The sequence below is a fragment of the Columba livia genome, chromosome 6, assembly GCF_036013475.1.
Source record: "Columba livia isolate bColLiv1 breed racing homer chromosome 6, bColLiv1.pat.W.v2, whole genome shotgun sequence".
In the NCBI taxonomy this organism is placed as follows: Eukaryota; Metazoa; Chordata; class Aves; order Columbiformes; family Columbidae; genus Columba; species Columba livia.
Window position 1 is genome coordinate 34516685 of NC_088607.1, and position 18305 is coordinate 34534989.

Here is an 18305-nt window from a genome sequence, read left to right on the forward strand (position 1 = left end):
GAATACTGAGACAAAGAAATCTTTCCTTTCCCAGAAATAACTGCCTCATCTGTTGCTAATTTCCCTTCCTATCACTTATGGAACACACGGCTCCTTTCTCTGACCTCTTGCTGTGTACACGCATTTGTGTGATCTTTTATTCCCACCTTGTGAAAAAATTTCCTATTTCGGTAACAACTTTCCGTATCTGTTTTCTGTCTATCCTCATCTAGATAACACACAAGAAATGTATTCTCATGAATCCTTCAAGCAAATCTGTTAAATGGCTTACTGATTAAAAAAGTGGCTGCCCATTTTCTTTTCAACCCTTTTAGCTGTACATTCATTTCCATAACAAAAAAACTTACATGGTTTCTGATGCTCAATATTTTTTTTCCTATTTTGCTTCCTTGCTCATGGTTATGTGCACACCAAGGAAGCAAAATGAGTAAATGTGCATTTACATGTTCATGTTTTGGCTATTGGATCTAGCCAGGGATTTAATCAAAACTTACAGTGGCCTGTACCTTAATGTCCTTCTGACGGACACTCATAATAAATCACTCTCAAGTGCACAGAAGTTTTTGGAATTGTAGTTTCCCTTCACATAATTTGCTCTTGGTTCAACCCATAGGGATGCTACAGTCTTAATCAAGAGAGCAGCACAAAACAGTTCTGCAAATCCCCTGCACCAGAAACACTAAACAAAGAGACTTTGCATTTTTCCAACCACCTACTAAGTACCTTCACTTAATTTTTGATTCAACAATTTAATTTTATCAAAATAATGCAAGTTAACTATTTACTTAGAGAAACATTAAGTTCCAAACTTTTATGATGACTGTAATATTATACAGGTGGTTCCAGAAAATTCTCTTAAACAAAGTTTTATTTAATTAGTGAGAAAAGCCTAGCAACTTGCATTAAAAGACAGTCCATGGGAAGTCCATGATGATGAAGTCTGTATGAAATTCTACAGCACTCAAAGATTATACATAGTATTATAAGGATCTAAAAATTGTGCTGCATAGGTTGAAGATCAAATGGCACTAACATTCATTTAAATTATAGTAGTCTCTTCACCGAAATCCACTTTTAAGTACTGTTTCTTCTCCGCATTTTCTGTGCTGACTTTGGCTCTTGGAAGCTAACTCACTTAAATGTCACTGTGTTCCTCTTTTTCTTGATGTGAAACTCACACAATTTTGAGTCTGAATTATCATTTCAAGTGTAAACAGACATTTCATATGGTGCTAAGGTAACTCAGTATTCAGGATCTTGCTCGAAGTTAAGATAGTTAAGTTACATTAACTATAAACAGCTAATAAAACCAACTGGTATATCATTTGCATGCAACTGTGAAACAGGGCCACACAAATTCTAAATAATTTTGTTGGAAGTTTGTACAACCTATTTTTTGCACTAGGAAAGACGCACAGAATTCATCACAACAACTGATTTCATTTACTGTTGACTGGAAATGTGCAATGTATTAAAGTAAGTCTTAGTGAATAGTTAGGATCACTAGGTCAACTGCACAATATTTCATTAGAATAAAGTTGCTACTCGGAAAATGAGTGCTCTTTTTCTTGCCACTCTCAGCAGCCTTGCTTGTTTTGCATATGGTTGCATGTTTAATTAGCAATCCTTCTGTAAGTGTCTGCAATTAGCACAATGATGATTAATAAAATAACTCCTTTAAAGCTCCATTTAGGCAGCAGAACTGCACAATCAGGTATAATTAATTCATCATTAATAAATCATGGCTGATTAACTAATCTGTTGATTACAAACACATTACTGCATCGTCTCCCAGCTGAGCTCTGGTGATTCTTCTATCCTGAACAGAAATAGAGACTAAGTAGTAGTAAACTATTAGAAAAAAAAAAAATGCATTGAGCAGCAAAGATATTGGTTTGGTCAGGAAATTTAGATAGCAAGTATATTTAAAATTTACTAGGCTTTGTTCACAATTAGTCCCCTTGAATAAAAGAAAAAAAAAAACAAAACAAAACACAAACCTGTACCCTCTATTGTTAAATGTGAACAGGTGAACAATAATTGCTTCTTTAGTTCATTTATATTCTCAAGGAGGGTTGTTTTAGCCCCAGACTACCTCAGATTATGCGCCAGATTCACCCTTTGCACAAGCCAGCAGGAAACAGCAAATGCAGTAAACTAAGCTTGCAGCATTGCTCCTCGAGAACATCTAGGTCACCAGCCAGAAAGCAACTGCTTTGCTTTGTGAGAAGGCAAGGTCAAGGTGGCTGCTAAATGTGCCATTGCAACATTGCTGTTAAGCTGCCTCCAAAGCCATGTCTTGCATCTGATGGTAAGTCCATGTTTATAAACCACACTGCAGGTCCATGAACTCCAGCAAGACTGAATATGGAAGGAAGAATGTGAATTTCCATTTGGTGATTCCTTTTGCTTGCCATTTAGCTCTCGAGCTTTGTAGTGCATTTAAATAATATTTTCGGTATGTTCTGTGCAGCAACAGGAGCTAGAAATGTATTTCAAATGAATCCTAAAATTCTGACACAGTTACTTGCCTCCAGCTACTCAGGCTTAAGTAAGTAGTAAGTCATAAGTTACGATAAAATTCAAAATAATTGGAAATAGGAGAACTTGGCACAACTAAGTCACTTGTAATTTATAAGGGGATGACACCCAGCTGTTTCCACAGTATGAAAATGCTTTTGAATTCAAAATAATTCATCTGGAAATACTACAACGAAAAAGAACTGAAGTGAAGCTTAGGACAAAAGTGATTTCAAAGCAAATTTTGGACAGATTAACTGAAACAGTTCAATATTCCAAATAAATCCAGAGAACACTAAAGGAAAAAAAGACAAAATCTGAAGCAGTGCATTTCATGAAGAATAAACTTTTAATTTAGGAGCAAATCTTCAGCCTTTGAAAAGTAAATTATATTGCTGTAACCAATAAAGTTTTCTTTCAGATTTTAAACAGTTTTATGTGCATCACTATGTCAATCTCTTAAGTATTTCTGCTAAAACTTTAATTGAAAATATTGACTAAGTAGCAGTACTACAAACCACTGAAATATCATTCATCTTTGAAAAATACTGTTCATAAAATGGAACCATAAAACACATTTCTAAATCATTTATATTTTTTCATATTTTAATTCAAGTAAATTAATGAACTTATGAGCATCATTTCAACATATGGTGACTTTTTTTTTTAAGGACTGTAGTCAGATTTCATGGAGAATGACTGAATATGGAAAAAGTTTGATTGTTTTATCAATCAGAAAACTTTATGCTTCAATCAAGAAAGCAGAAATGGCTTTTAACATGGAATTTGGAAATAAATGAAAGAATCATTTAAAAGTTGAAAAACAAGATAGCTGTCCTTGGAGAGTTTCTGAGGTCAGTCCACATATGAAGTAGCAAGATGAAAGTGAAGAGAACAATAACAAGGATCTTGAAGACTAGAAGTATTTTCATCAAGTAATTTTTTTAACTGGACAATAAGTAATCAAAGACTTCTGAGGACAGTGGTGATTCACTGCCTAGAGCTAAGATATAGACAGTATAATAAGAATAATTTGAAGGTGTGGGAGATAAAATTTTAAGTGTCAATTTCTTCATAAGGTCAGGTTTCCTTTTAATACAATAGCAATTTGCCCGGCAATGTCAACTCTTCCATCATTACGCAGTGAAATCTTCAACTCTCCTCCACGGCGGGAACATTGAAAAGCTAAATGGAAACAAGAATCCACAATTAAAGAGCTAGTATTGATCGCAAAGTATTTAAAAATCCATGAAAACTCAGGGAAATGAGGCCTCTGTCTCCAGAAAGCAAGCAACACCAGGGCAAGCACTGTACCAGGGACACCCCAGAAGAATTGCCTTTATGGATGAAGATTAGATGAGGGCGTATCTTACACAAGAACTTGTCTATTGAACCTGGCAAAGATGCTAGTTAATACAAGTAGGGAAGGAGAGTTTGCTGTGACGTAGCTAACCAAGTTCCCTTGGTATATCTAAAGAAGTCTTGAATTCTCCCATTCATGCGATAGACAGGTTCTGTAGGTAAGCAGGAAGAACACTAGGTATTATATGCATAAAATGAAGAAACATTTTACCAGTATCAAACATCTGAAGTAGATACTAGGTTCAAAGGTTGTGTTTAGCTAATGGGTAAACAAAACTCTAGTAGCCACTAGAAAAAGTCTACAAAGAAACACAGATGTTGCTTCACAAACTGAGACCAAATTCTTACACAGGCAGGAACAGGTATTTATTTATATAATCCTGAATATATAATTTAATATGGCTGGACAAAGTTTAAGTAGAAATAGCCTTCCACTTGTAAATAATTACAAAACTAAACTTTTGCCTAAACTATTCAGCCATATACAGATGGGATGATAATGCTCACTTAGCATGTTGAGCTTGTAGACTTGTTAAGTACGCCAATTTAAGCTGCACAACTGTTTGATCAGGAACTGGAAAATCCTCTATAATGTTTGGTTATATCAAATTCCTTATTCATTTTTATAAATGTTATCCTAGGAATACAAAAATTATGTGAAGGGCTGGATACAGAGTTATTAAGTATTGCATTCATTAGCAATTATGAAAGTCTATATATATGATATGAGAGATTATATTTTTTTAAATATTGCAGACTCTCTTCAAATGAAAAAGGGCAAGGACTGATACTGAATTCTGATTTAACACTCAGCTTAAATTCAAGGATATGCACATAATTTCAAGAAAGATCATGAAGTATTTCACCTTGTCAAAAGACTGGAAAATACTCTTTGTAGTTAAGGAGGATGGTGGTGGTTTGACAATTTGGTCTAACAAAAGTAGGAAGAGAACCCAAACACAGGAAATTACCTCTGATACTTCATCAGAGACGCAGCTGACCTCCTAGAGGTCACAATACCCAGAGAGATCTGACAATAGATTTAATGTTCCTCATTTTTTATATTATTTCATATCTGATCTGTTTTGTAACTAACAGAGCTTTCATTTTATAGAAAAAAATATTCCTTTATTCTGGCAATAAAAGGTATTGGATATTACAGAAACCAGCACAATAGTTTCTAAAAGGTCAAAAGATACTCTTATTCATTAATCTTTGGTGATACGGAATCTTCTTGACTGACAGATGTCTTTTCCAAACAACCTCAGTAACAGAATTTGCTTCAGTAGTACCTGATAGCCCTCAGTCATGCGTATGTAAGGAAAAGTTATTTCTCATAAACACGGGTAGAGACCACACGTTGATCACATGTCAAATGAACTTGTTCTCCTTAAATCTGTTTTGTACAATTTCACCACAAAAGAAGTTTGAGGACATATACACATGAAATATTAAAAAACAACAACAACATAAACAAAAAAAAAAAAAATCTTGTCGGAAGATAGGACTTTTTTTTGTGCTAAACACATTAGAAAAGCTGATAACAGTATCAATTGCCTTTGCTGCTTGAGATAGTTTCTCTAAAAGAGGAAATGCCATAGTACATACAAAATACAGGAAAATGCAGAACAGATATAAAGTATCATGTAAAAACAGAGAGAGAATTCCTGTCTGATTACTTAAAGAAGCAGTGTCAATAGATGGCATGGAAGAGTTTTAAACTCCACATTAACATTGGAAAATGTCACAATCTTGTGAAAAACAGCCAGTCCATAAGGATGAATTACCAAAGACAGTTTCTTCTCTTCAGAAAATATGTTTGCGTGACATAAATGCAAATATGAGATTTTTTGAACAGAATGTTAAACCTTTCCTTAAATTCACAGGGGAGAAGGTCTCAGTCATTGTGGATTACCATACTGAGCAATGGAGAGCAAACAGATCATTTAAAGAGTTTATCATTCTCAATAAAATCCATTTTGAGATTCATTTTACCCCATATAAGATGGCTTATATTCAAGGCGGTTGTTTGGAAAAGTGTTTACTTTTATGGACAAGGAACCTTATTAGATCAAGGATCTAATCTCTGTTCTAAATTAAATGTTACCAAATATTAAATTGTTGTCAAGTTCACGAAAGAATTGTAATCTCCCACTTCCTCTTTGGGAATCAGATAGGGACTAGGGCATTTTGTATGTATTCTGTTGTTCTTCCATTCTCTGGCAAAGCACTAGAAACATGAGAATCAAAGAGACATCCAATGCCTCTTTATCTACTGTGGCCATGTATTAACATTTTCTCATTTTTTTTCCAACAAGTTCTTCAGTTTCTTGCTTAACAATAAGTATGTGATCTAATAAGCATTGATTGAAAGAATACCAATAAATCTGTTCCTTGACTTCAGAGATCCAGTCATCTCATATTCCTTTAGGGCTTAATCACTTAAAAGTAAGATTACAAATAAAATCACAAACAAGCAGAATTTGACAATGCCCATGTATCTTGTCTCTATTATTTAACATCAGTCACATTTTTCTGTTCTTGTAACATTAAGTGATTATTCTTTCTTATATCCTTCATTGCTACCATGAAAAAAACATCATCCTAAGGAAAACTGATCTTCATACATAAATACACAGATGTATCACAAACCAGAAAAAAATCTCTTTTATAAAGCACATTCTGTAAGTGGAATTTGAATGTTAAAAATACATCTCTTCTTATCCAGCTGTAATAGCACTAGCTGTTCTAAACCCTAGTTTTCCTAAAGAAGTCACTGAAAGGATTAATCTGGAGTAATTCTAAAGAAAACTCCAAAATCAGGCAAAAACCATCAGACTTTTTGCAATCTCATTTTAATATACATGGGGGGAAAGGAAAACGCTGTCCAAATTCTACTGAAAAGTACACATCATGAATGAAAATACCAATATATTTTCCCGATACTTAAAGTGCAAGCCTCAAAGACCAAAAAGTAAAGTAAAATTCAGTCAAATCACAAAACCATCTTCATCTGAAGTTTACCAAGCCTCAGTTATGATGAAAGGTCATGAGAACTAAAATCCAGAAGCTGAGATAAAAAACTAGCTGCAGACAGTTATGATCCAGAAACCAAGACTTCAAATTCCCTGCAAGTATGATGTGTCATGTTGGTGGGTAGAAAAGAAAGCAATTTCTTAAAGATTACCTCACACACAAAATATGACATAGTATTCTACTCGTATTAAGCCAATGGATAGGGAGTTAGTGATACAGTTTGAATTGGAGTAATAACGTAACCTTTACTGTTTCAGTGAGTAGCTTTTACATAAACAGGCAGCTTTGCAAGAAACCAGGTTCTCTTACCGAGCATTTCTTTCTTCCCCAGCTGCTCTGACCAGTAGCTACTTAAAACAGCATGGGCAGATCCTTAAAAGAAATGGAAAACAAAGTATAGAATTATATTAAAATCACTACTTTATAGAGCAAGCACATTCAAAGCGTAAATGTTCTATACAAATCACGTGCCACATTTGTGTCTAGGGCAAGAAAACCTAATTTCTGTCTGCTGTGCAGCCTCTTAAGGCTTTAAGATTTCATTTATAATGCAGTATTACTTCCTCATCCTATGGCTTCAACTGAAATTTTGCCTAGGCAAGGGCTTCACCATTAGCCACAACGTGTAAAAATAACAAATAGTACCAATTAAAATACTTGAGCCAAAGTACTCATTTGTTCACAAAAAGTGAAGTTTCCTAGTAACAGAACCTCAAAATATTAAATTCAAAGCATTATTCATCTGAACATTATGTTAATTCAATGAAATACGAACAGCTACCCATCAAAAATCTGAACAGGCTTTTAAATATTTCTTAAGCACAGAAACAGGTGGATAGAAGTCACTGGGTAAAACAAAAGCATTTCCTCTGCTAACAGTTTCCACAACAAAATCTCTGGGTTTTTTTTCCAGTGTTGAACACTGGTAAGTATCACTGTGTTGAACACTGGTAAGTATGGTGCTTCAGTCTACATTAGCAGCTACGATCAAAGACAGTCTTCTGGAAACCTTCCTGTGAAGTAACTATAATTATCAGGGCTAAAGGCCACCAGGAGATGTAGCATTACTAAGAAATCATTAGAAAATAAATACAAGATAAAGCCATAACACTGCTAAAACTATATTTCAGCAATACCACAAAAAGATTTCTATAAAATAAAGGACACTTAAAGATGGAAGACAAACAACTGTGAGCTATAACCAGCCTAGAAAAATCTTGGAGATTCAGGAAACTTCTAGCTTTTCCTACATATCAATACTAGTCTCCCCAGAAATTCTAAAGAATAAGCTCTGGGATTAGATACGTCTACCACACTCCATCCTCGGCTTTACCAGGAAAGCAGGACTGAAAGCTTAAAAAAAAGCACAAACCTGAAATACATGGCTTATATTTCTTCATAAACCTTTCTTACTGTTAGGAGAGGTGAATAACTAGAATTATTCCAACAAAGAAAGTTTTCTCTGTATTCAGCAAAACACCTAATGAGCATTTTTAACCAAGTTCTCAGCTGACTGATAATTAACGTGTGATTAACTGGTAGCTAAGTAAATCATATCAGCAATCATCATCATACATTCTGAGTGGAACATCAAAGGAACAGGCAGAGAACTAGCCTTCCTGCCCCTAAATATACAAGTAGCTGAGCTCATATTATTCATAGGCTTAAGAATATCCACAATAAGTGTCAGAAAACTAGAGGTGATCTCAGCTGACACACATACACCAAAAAAAAATAAAAGAGAACACCAACAAAGGTGGATATGAACTTTTACTGCAATATTCATTCAATACCAAACTAGTCTCTCGCTTTTCTCTAACTGGAATACTTCAGGGAAAAGATCCAAAAAAGACACAAGAATATCTGGCCTGATGACAGTAAGAACCTGATTTTTTTCTGAATGAGTTGGCATAAGTCATTAGTGTCTTCAGTTTAATGAGCACTCTCCTGTTGTCCATATAAAACAGTAATTTAGAAGAGAGACTCCAAAGTACAAAACCAGATTAATGAAGCTTAATAAGAACCTTTTAATTAAACTGAAACAAGAGTAAGAATTGCGTATCACACAAACACATACCTGTAACAGGGTCTTCTGGAACTCCATACCAAGGTGCAAAATATCTGGAATAAAAATCATGGCCTTTATGTTTTCCACTGGAATTTCCCTTAAGAGTGAGTATGAGTCCTTTCACCTTTCCTGTCTTTTCAGCTGACAAGAAGCGTTGTGCGTTCACTTGCAGTTCTTCCAACACTGACCTTGAATATAATTATAGAATTTTAATAATCCATATTTTTGTCTTACATTAAGTACTGAAAAGAAACAAAACTACATAATCGCCTTCTCTACAATCCCAAAACAGACATGGCAAAATGTTATAGGAGACCAGATTCCTAGCATTGTCCTCCCAATGTCATTTGACTGAAGAGTAGCCCAAATATAACACACTTTGAGTGAGCAGAGAAAACAGTTCAAGCCATGCATTTCCTATTTATTTTTTAAAACAGAGCATTCTGCAACATTAGCTATGAAAATGCACACTTTGGTTTCAACAATTTAATAATTGAAATAAATACTTCACCACTACAGAATGCAAAGAGTAAGCACTCCACCCCCTTTCAGAGCAAGCAAACAACTAACACCATTCAGATCTTCAACAGGATTCTAAGCACTCTACCACAGTCACAAGTCCGTGAAATTGTACATACCTCCCTACAAACAAAAGTCTGAAACAGTAAGAAATATTCTCAGCTGAGTACTTGTTATTTTATCTCCCCATTAGTCCAATCTTTAAACATTAGTAAGGTCAAACTTCAAGTGAAAATAGTGTTTTGTCAATATATATCAAAATCATACATGACTTAACAATGAAATTCAGCTCTCTGATATGAACAAATGCTTTGAAATTATTTGAATTGGAAATTCTTCTACAAAGTTACTTATGATGCTGTTAAGTGTATGTAAACAGATTACAGTCAAATGGAAGTAAGAATCCATGGCATTCTGCCAATGTGCCCTGCCTCACCAAGTGGGTCTCTGTAGCTACGCAACTATTACTTCTTTGCTTGAGAAGCAAGACTTCTAATTTCCTCCTAGGTTACTGGATCATTTTTTTACTCAGATGGGGAAAATAGACCACCATTAAAACTGCTTCCTACACCTCCTTTGCCTGGAAGTAGATTTCCGATTGATCTTATCCAACTTTGCAGGTTCAATAAGCTCACATAAGAAGGCAAAATAAGTATTTAACACGGGAGACTAAATTTGAGGGTTTATTATCCACCTTTTTTAAAACCAGATAAAAGAGCCTAACATGTAAGGAGGAGATGTTAAACAACCAGACTCCATTTCTGCACACTTGATTATTAAAAAAAAAAAAAAAAGTCACCTTTCATAAGCATCACTGAGGCGGACTAAGAGTTTCTTTGTGTCAGGCGAATAACGAAGATCTTGAACAACCATGTCACCAATGGCTGCCTAATGGGAAAGTTAAAGGAGACAAAAATATTGTAATTTGAATACAAAGTATTATTTCCTTAACATTTTCATTAGTTAGAATGGGGTTTATACAAGGTCTTTCATGCAGCCCTCACGTACACATAAGCAAGAAAAGTAAATGCACTAAGGGCATGAACAGATAGGGTAGGCTCTAAGCTCTGCATATGTCAATTTGGAAAGAAATGCAGGGACTTAGAAGGGGGCAAGAACACTAGATTGCCCTCACATGCATTCAATAGGCTGAAAATGCAGCTGAAATAAATACTGACATTCCAGTCCATGGTACTGGGAGAAAAAAGTTCAACTGCAATATTTTGAGAATTCCATTTCCTGAGCTGCATGACTCAGACCTTCAAAGTTCTGTGTTTCACATTCACGAGTACACCAGCAATGCCATGCTGCCACTTTTCAGCCATTTTAATATATATATAAGTATAGCTATTATAAATGTTCTTCTAAAACCACATATAGGTTCTTTTTTACCTTTATTAAGTCTTCCACTTCCTGAAGTACCTGAAACAAAAAAACACCACACTGTAAAAAACAACATATGTATGTATATATCTAACCCAACTATAGATAGACAGGTATACTTACATGCACATACAAACATAAACACACACTTTTTACTGAAAGCCTTTATTAACTAAAATTTAGACTGACCTGTGGGTAGGTTAAGTAAAGTGGTAAGTCCAGGACAATATGATCTTCCATTCGCCTGGCTTTTAATTCCCCACTCAGTGTCACAAATGTGAGAACTGCATTTGTGTTTTCTAGAGATAGAAAACAGCAACATTATCAAACATAAAAATTTGAATCCAATCTATTATAGCTTTTAGAGTAGCTCAGAATATTCAGAAAAAGTTGGTTATGCAGCTAAAATATAATAACTACAGTAAACCTGTATTCCAAGACAAAATTCCCAATTAAATAAATAATCTGCTGAGGATAATAAACATAGCAACTGCCAGTGAATCTTTCCTGCACATTCCTACAATGAATGGGAAATTCCTTTAAACAGAAAGAGCAATATTTCCTATTCATCAAATTCTACTCTACCTCTCCCAGATGACATTTGCATATTTAGCACTTTTGTTAAATAAGAATAATAGTAGGGCATCAGAATCCAACCATAAGCACCAGCCTAAAACCTTATAGTTACAGAGCAGTGTAGAAGACAATACCTAAGATATGTCCATATGTGTTCACTAAATGTTCTGCATATTTAGTTGCCTTTGTTGTTGAAATAAAGAAGTAACTTAATTAGAAGCAAATTTTCTACAAAGGTATAGTAATGAATAGCTTGTAAACATACTTTGTATGTGAAACAACACAGCAGCTGCTGCAAGTGTAGCATGACCACAGAGAGGAACTTCATTGGCTGGGGTGAACCACCTGAGTCCAAAGCAAGAACCTTAAAAATAAAGATTATTTAGCGTTATTAAGTCAAATAAGTCAATTTCTTCAATTTATCTCAAAACTTAGAGTGACAACACTTCAGTTAATCAAAATGCATGTTATAATGAGCCTTGGTCTTAAACACACTTTTAGGAACCTATTTTGTAGTAATTTTTGAAATAGCCATTGCTTTTAAGTCAGGTCAAAACCAGCAGCCTAACTAACAAGAGGAAAGCTACTTTGTTACAAGAGTAAAGCTGCTGCAGAGTAAAGATGCCTGCTGGCCCTGGGAACTAGGCCTGTGAACCAGAAGCATCCCTGAGAAGTGCAGCTAGCACCTTTGAAGTGGCGCTGTCTAGCTACAAGTGGGAGATACGCAGACATACCAATGGTAAGCACAAAACCAACAAACTGCAACAGCAACTTATCACCTGAAAAGGTGAAAAATAGTCTGAACAAAGGGGAAAACATCCTGAGAAAGTAAGAATCGGCAACTGCCACTGCCTGTTCTAACTGAAAGAGCAGGAAGAGTCTGGAAAGACAGAAATTGGTCTGAGAGAACAGAAAACATCATCATCTATTGGCTGTCCCAGGTGACAAATAGAAATTAAAACCATCTGTTGGCTTCTTGAAGTGGTGGTGTCCTGTGTTCTCTTATGTCTCTCGGATATAAAAATTAATTTTACACAAAATCAAGCTTCTCTCTCTAAGGACTTTCTGTGCTGCATATATTTTTTCCCTTTCCTAAACAGGTCTGTGTGAACTTGCTATGAGATCATGGACACTTACTGAGGACACATGGCTGACTCCAAATTCCAGGACACAGATCACCTTTGAAGTGAAACTCTATTACTGGTCCCCCTCTGGGCTTGGTTTGGTTTGTCCTCCCACTTCTGGGTTCTATTTAATGTGTTTGGTACCATATCTTTATACTTATGATAGAATTCTTAAACGTATCTACTGTTATATTATTGATAAGTTTGATTATTGACTAGCAATAAGTTTCTAGTAACCTGTAAAATACATATATACTTCTGGCTGCTATTATTATTTTCTCCTGTACTATTGATCACTAATAATAAGTTGTAATAGCTCAAGGTATATATTTATTCATCATAGGTATACTTGCTAGTAGTGATTTTGTGATAATCTGTAATATAGTAGAAAATTTAGAATACAAAGTCCTACAAAGTCACAGTCATGATCTTCACACACCTGCAGGCTGGGTTACCATCTAGGGGTCAAAAATAGTTCTGTTGGTACAATGGAATCTGTATCAGAGCTAGGTCTGTTATGAATTATTTTATTTAAACCACCAGCCAAATCTGGCAAAAGCCTCTAATAAACACTGACCCTTCATTTAACTAGAAATCATATTTCTATCTGTTGTTCAAAAAAAAAAAAAACAAAACCCTGTAGCTTTTTTTTTACTGTAGCTTTTGCAGAGTCCTTGCACCATGGCATTTAAGAAAATGCTTACAAAAATATATTTCAAGGGAATAATTACCATACAAGCATAACTAAAAGGTACAAAGGAAAGAAATGATATTAAAAAAAAAAAAAAAAGCCCAAACAAGTCTTGTCATTGTCTCTGTGAAAAACTAGTGCATTCAAGTCCCCTATCTAATGAAAACAAATATAATCCCAACAAAAGCAAGTGGATGAAACTAATGGATCTAATGGGTGTGGCAGAGAAGCGCTCTGAGAAGAGGCAGACACAGAACCCAGCTGTGAGCCTGCCCTGTGATGCTAATTCACTCTCCAAGTGGAAACTGCGGCTGGAAGCAGAAGGAAATGGAGGCAGCCATGACCGACTGGAGACAGACAAGCTCGGCAACCCAGAACACCTGCCTGGATGCTTGAGACGTACAGCTGTACTCAGACTGAGAAGACATTTTGTACTCTCATAAACCAATGTATCCCTAAAATAATGTAGATTTTTAAAAATCAAATGAAATGCACTCATCACAAACTCATATTTCTGCAAAAAAATCTTTGTCCAGGAACCATTATTAGACCAATTAATGTTCCAGAAGCAGATGATAGTCTCATAAATGCCATTCTGATGTTCCTGGTCTCCTCTCACTCCCACCGCCCCTCAATAGACACATTCTAAGGTATAGCTCAGTGACTAAATTCCTTCAAGAAATTGTGCACCTCTTTGACAGCTGTGTGGGTCTGATGTCACAAACTCTAGTCCCTTTAATATCAAAAGCACTTTAATAAGAAAGATTATGGCATTATATATACTGTTTGATATGGATGACTTGAAAATAAATGTGTTAAACATACTGGCAAGGTTCTAACATGAAAAATGAAAACTATTATCACTTCTTGATTCAAGCAATTAGTCTAACTTTTAAACAAATTCCAATTCATCAACAATAGGAGTAAGCGATGATGGTTAATACTTTAAGAAAATCCTCTTTAATTACAGAGACTGTACAAAACAGTCCCTGAACAAACAATCAAATGATACAGAACAGTATCTCTGCATTCCACTCTAGGGCCTCTTTCAAACAGCCAATAATCCCAAAGCTGTTTCTCTCTCTCTGCCTTTATGTCATATCAAAGCGAGGGCATGCCATCACAATACCTTAACCAGGAATGTAACTCCAGGCTAGCGGGATTCCAGCCCCTTGGCTCATGCCACCACACAACTGCAAAGTGAGCAGATTCAGCAAGCTCATTCAGCTGAAAACTAAGCCACAAACCAATTTTGACTGGAGTATGTTTTTGTCCGATATTTTCTGTCTTGTCGAGCACCTCTCCGTTTCCTCTCCCATCATATTACACACCTTACCGAAGAACACCAGTGAAGTCCCTCCACTGGAACCAATCAAACAAGCAGCCTAATGCACTTGATTTAGGCAACTTCAGATTTCCCAGTTTTGTTGGAAATCTGCATTTTCCAGTATTTGCTCCACAGGCAGTTTACAAGAATTTGTGACAAACTCAAATAATAGCTTACAGTTACACCAGTGACGATTTCCTGAATGGCCAAACCAGATTCTACTCATTTTGCAGTCTTGTGCATACGGAATAACCACGTTCCATCTCTATTATTCTGCTTGTATAATAACAAATTATCTCAGGAGATTATTAGTAGTAATGGAAGTATTAATTGAAGATATTTGCATTGCATTTTTAGGAGATTTTCTATGTACAACTTGTTTATTTAGTAAAAGGCACTAAAGCAAATGATCTAATTTATTAATAATGTATGTTTGTGTATTGTAAAATTAATTTGATATGGAGCACAACTACTTTAAAGAATGCATGCACAAAATGCTTATTAAGTAAGATACATTACAACTCCAAGATTTTGCTTTGGCTGTCATTCAAATTATCACCATTCCTTATAAAGGCACCCAGTGTCTTCCTGTTCCCCTGTAAGAGATTTTTGTGGGTAAATAGAGTCACTCACTTTTGGTAAAGTCATCTCCAGGTTGCAGTTTTCTGATGAAAGCAGTTTCTGAAAGGTTCATTTCTGCTGCAATTTTTTGGTGCACATCTTCATTCAAGTCCTAATGATGAAACAACAAATTCAATTAAAAGCAGGCCAAAAGTGACAGAATCAAATCTTCTGTCAAATACAGTAACTTCATTTTCCATTATAATAAAACATAGATTAATGTTTCGTTCAAAATTCCGAGAGTAAAAAACACTTTAAGAATAAAATGGGATAACTAGTCCAATCATTGTGATACATGGGCATTTCTAGCATCTGTCCTGTTTACAAATTCTTGGAAAATAAAATAGCCAAAAAAACAAAATTCAGTCTCTTCATGAACACTTTTTTTTTTAAGTTATTATTAAAGTCACACTGAGAAGTCATTATGAACATAATCTAAAAATAACTACAACTCTCTCTAACAACTCTGAAAAATCCCTGCCAGCAAGAGGTCTGTAGCAATGGCAATGCCCATGACAGCTGTTCAGCACTAACAACGGTATCCTCAATACTGCTCTTTGAACAATGGGAATATGCTAAGTCAGTAGAAGCTAAGAGGACATAAACAAAAACAAAACAAAATAAAATGCTGGAGCTTACTACATTTTTCTGTAACTGCCTGCAGATTTAAGCCAGTGCACATTGATTCCATGATACATGAGCTGCAGTGACTATATAAAATCCTATTTCACCCTTGTTCTGTTGCTTTTTCCACACAATTATGCTGACTGGCCAAGTTTGAGAACCTGGTCTTTAAAATATTGAAACACAAAGGAAACAAAGTACTGAGTGGACCTGGCCAGGTTCAATTTCTGATAGATAAAAATTTGCCCTGCTAACTTTACTTCCCTTCATAACTTTAGTCCTTTTCAGTCAATGATCCCCTACTACAGATATGAAACAATTGCTGATGTGTATCCTAGACCTGTATTTGCAGAGTTTATTCTATACAATGAAAACACATACTATGTTTTTACAGTAACAACCCTTTCTCCTCAGGAAAATAGTACTGTCAATTAGATACTAAGACACTAAACGAGAACAAAGGCCAACCAAAGTGTTATAAAAAATAACTTTATTGAAATACTGCCATCCTGTGGCACTTCTGAAACACAGATAAGACTTGTTTTGCCATTCTTGCATTATTCCCAACAGGTTTTGTAAGGCATCTGCTGAGACTCTGAAGGGAACAGAGAACGGAAATATTGCTGTTAGCTGTACCATATTTTCTTGAAGCTTAGAAGCATAATTTCAGCTTTAACTGAATCTCAGTTTTAACTTCAAAACTAAAGCCACTAGCCCCAGGTACTGCAGAAAAAACTTTAAACTTCAACACTCCAAAGGCAACATGCAAATAAGTTGCCTTCACAATGTATTAACGTAATGAAGTAAAATTAATATAAAAATGCAATAGGAAGCACATCATTTTAAAACAAGTTCATTCTGAGAAGGAGTATTTAGGGGGCCAAAACTACCTCTGAAGTGAGACGTTCTCAGCCATAGCTTTAGCTGATGTGGTTAAGTAGGCTGCATTGTGTAAGTTCTAGATAGGCTTAGGAACACTTAGAAGGATTCATTCTGTCAGTAAAAGTTACCAGATTTAACTGTTCTACATATATTTTCACACTTACAATTTTCATCCGGTGTTACTATAAAAATAACATAAGGCCTACAAATGTCTAATGCAGTTTAATAGTATTTTGGTAAAAATTGTCAGCAGTTTACCAGTCAGTACCAACTGTTCAGAACACGATGAAGATGACTACTGACAATTGCACTGCAACTACCATGCAATTTTGAAGTAATAAAAACTGTTTACACTTGGCTAAAGCTGAAACTAACACACTAACAGTGAAAGGCTCAGAGGGCCTATAATTCCCCTCTTTCCTCCCATAGAAAGAGAAAAAATTAAAGAGAGGAAGAAAAAAAAAAGTAAAAAAGGGAGAGGGAAAAAATCCACGCAAACCCCAAACGCTTCATTCAAAAACTACCAAGTACTGATTGTATGTTACTGCATTTCCTTTCCGAGGTTTCATTCTAAATTCATTAAGAAATTAAGCCATTTCTTTTTGACTTAACTCAGAAAACATATATATATTCCTTAAAAAAAACCAAACAAAACAAAACAAACAAACCACGGAAAAAAACCCTACATCTAGTATGAAATTGTTCTGATGGAGAAAGGAGTGCTAATTTCTCTGCATTCTGGAGCAAGAGCAACTACACTTGCAAGCAGAACTCCTGAGTAAAGGAAGCAAAGTCTAATGCATTGCTGAGTGCTGAGGTCAAGTACAGAATGGTAAACGCCATTGCAGTCCCTCATAAAACAGCTTATTTTAAAACTTACACTTTCAAGCAGACAAACTGCCGCAGGATTACCAGAAAATGGCCGGTCTGTAAATGCATCAACCGTGAAAGTGGGGATTTGCATTGTTGTTTGCGCTTATTTAGCCTCCAGTGGTTTTTTCTTTTTAAGGTATTTCCTAACCAGTTTTACCCCGAAACGGACTTAGAACTCTTAGTTAATATTTCTCTAACGGCAGAGCCCAGCGCCCGCCCCAAATCTCGTCACTTCCGAGCACGGACTCAAGCCTCCTTCCACTCCCCCAGCGTTCAGCGCTGTTTTCAATTTTCTTAACACAGATCTTAACCTCCTACGAGCTCCAGAACGCTCTAACGGGCCCCTCCACCACAGCGCCCACGCAGCCTGTCCCAAAGCGGTACATTCACGAAGGCAGGGGCTGTGCGAGGGCCCTGGGCCCGGCCTGCCGCAGGTTTCCCACAGCTGCAAAGCCGAGGAGAACGCGGGCTGTCATTGCGTGTGCCACAGCTGACAACCGCCCCCTCCGAGCGGCGGAGCCGAACACCCTGACCAACACGCACACTGCAAGGAACGGCCGCCGCGCCGCGCCGCGCGCCAGGGGATGGCCAGACAGCCGTTAGGGGCGACCGCCGCGCGCACGCGCCCCCAGCCCAGCGCCCGCTTGGCGCCAAACACGGCGCCCGCGCGACCGCCCACCCTACAGCGCGTGCGCACCA

The 18305-nt window shown here is 36.2% G+C and overlaps 1 protein-coding gene across 2 annotated transcripts; it reads right to left on the minus strand.

Annotated features, from left to right (window-relative positions):
• Positions 1-2850: 2850 nt before the first annotated feature.
• On the minus strand, positions 2851-17841 carry PBLD (phenazine biosynthesis like protein domain containing). 2 transcript variants are annotated; one of them, XM_065067947.1, is made up of 9 exons: positions 17614-17841; positions 15240-15339; positions 11730-11828; positions 11078-11187; positions 10898-10927; positions 10305-10393; positions 8996-9039; positions 7228-7290; positions 2851-3705 (listed from the first exon to the last, which is right to left on the minus strand). In XM_065067947.1, the coding sequence occupies exons 1-9, from the start codon at positions 17695-17697 to the stop codon at positions 3593-3595; spliced, it is 732 nt and encodes a 243-aa protein (XP_064924019.1). In that variant the 5' UTR covers positions 17698-17841; the 3' UTR covers positions 2851-3592. The 2 variants fall into 2 exon arrangements, with proteins under 2 accessions (XP_064924019.1, XP_005512825.2); XM_005512768.4 differs by having other exon boundaries at positions 8996-9174.
• Positions 17842-18305: the final 464 nt, after the last annotated feature.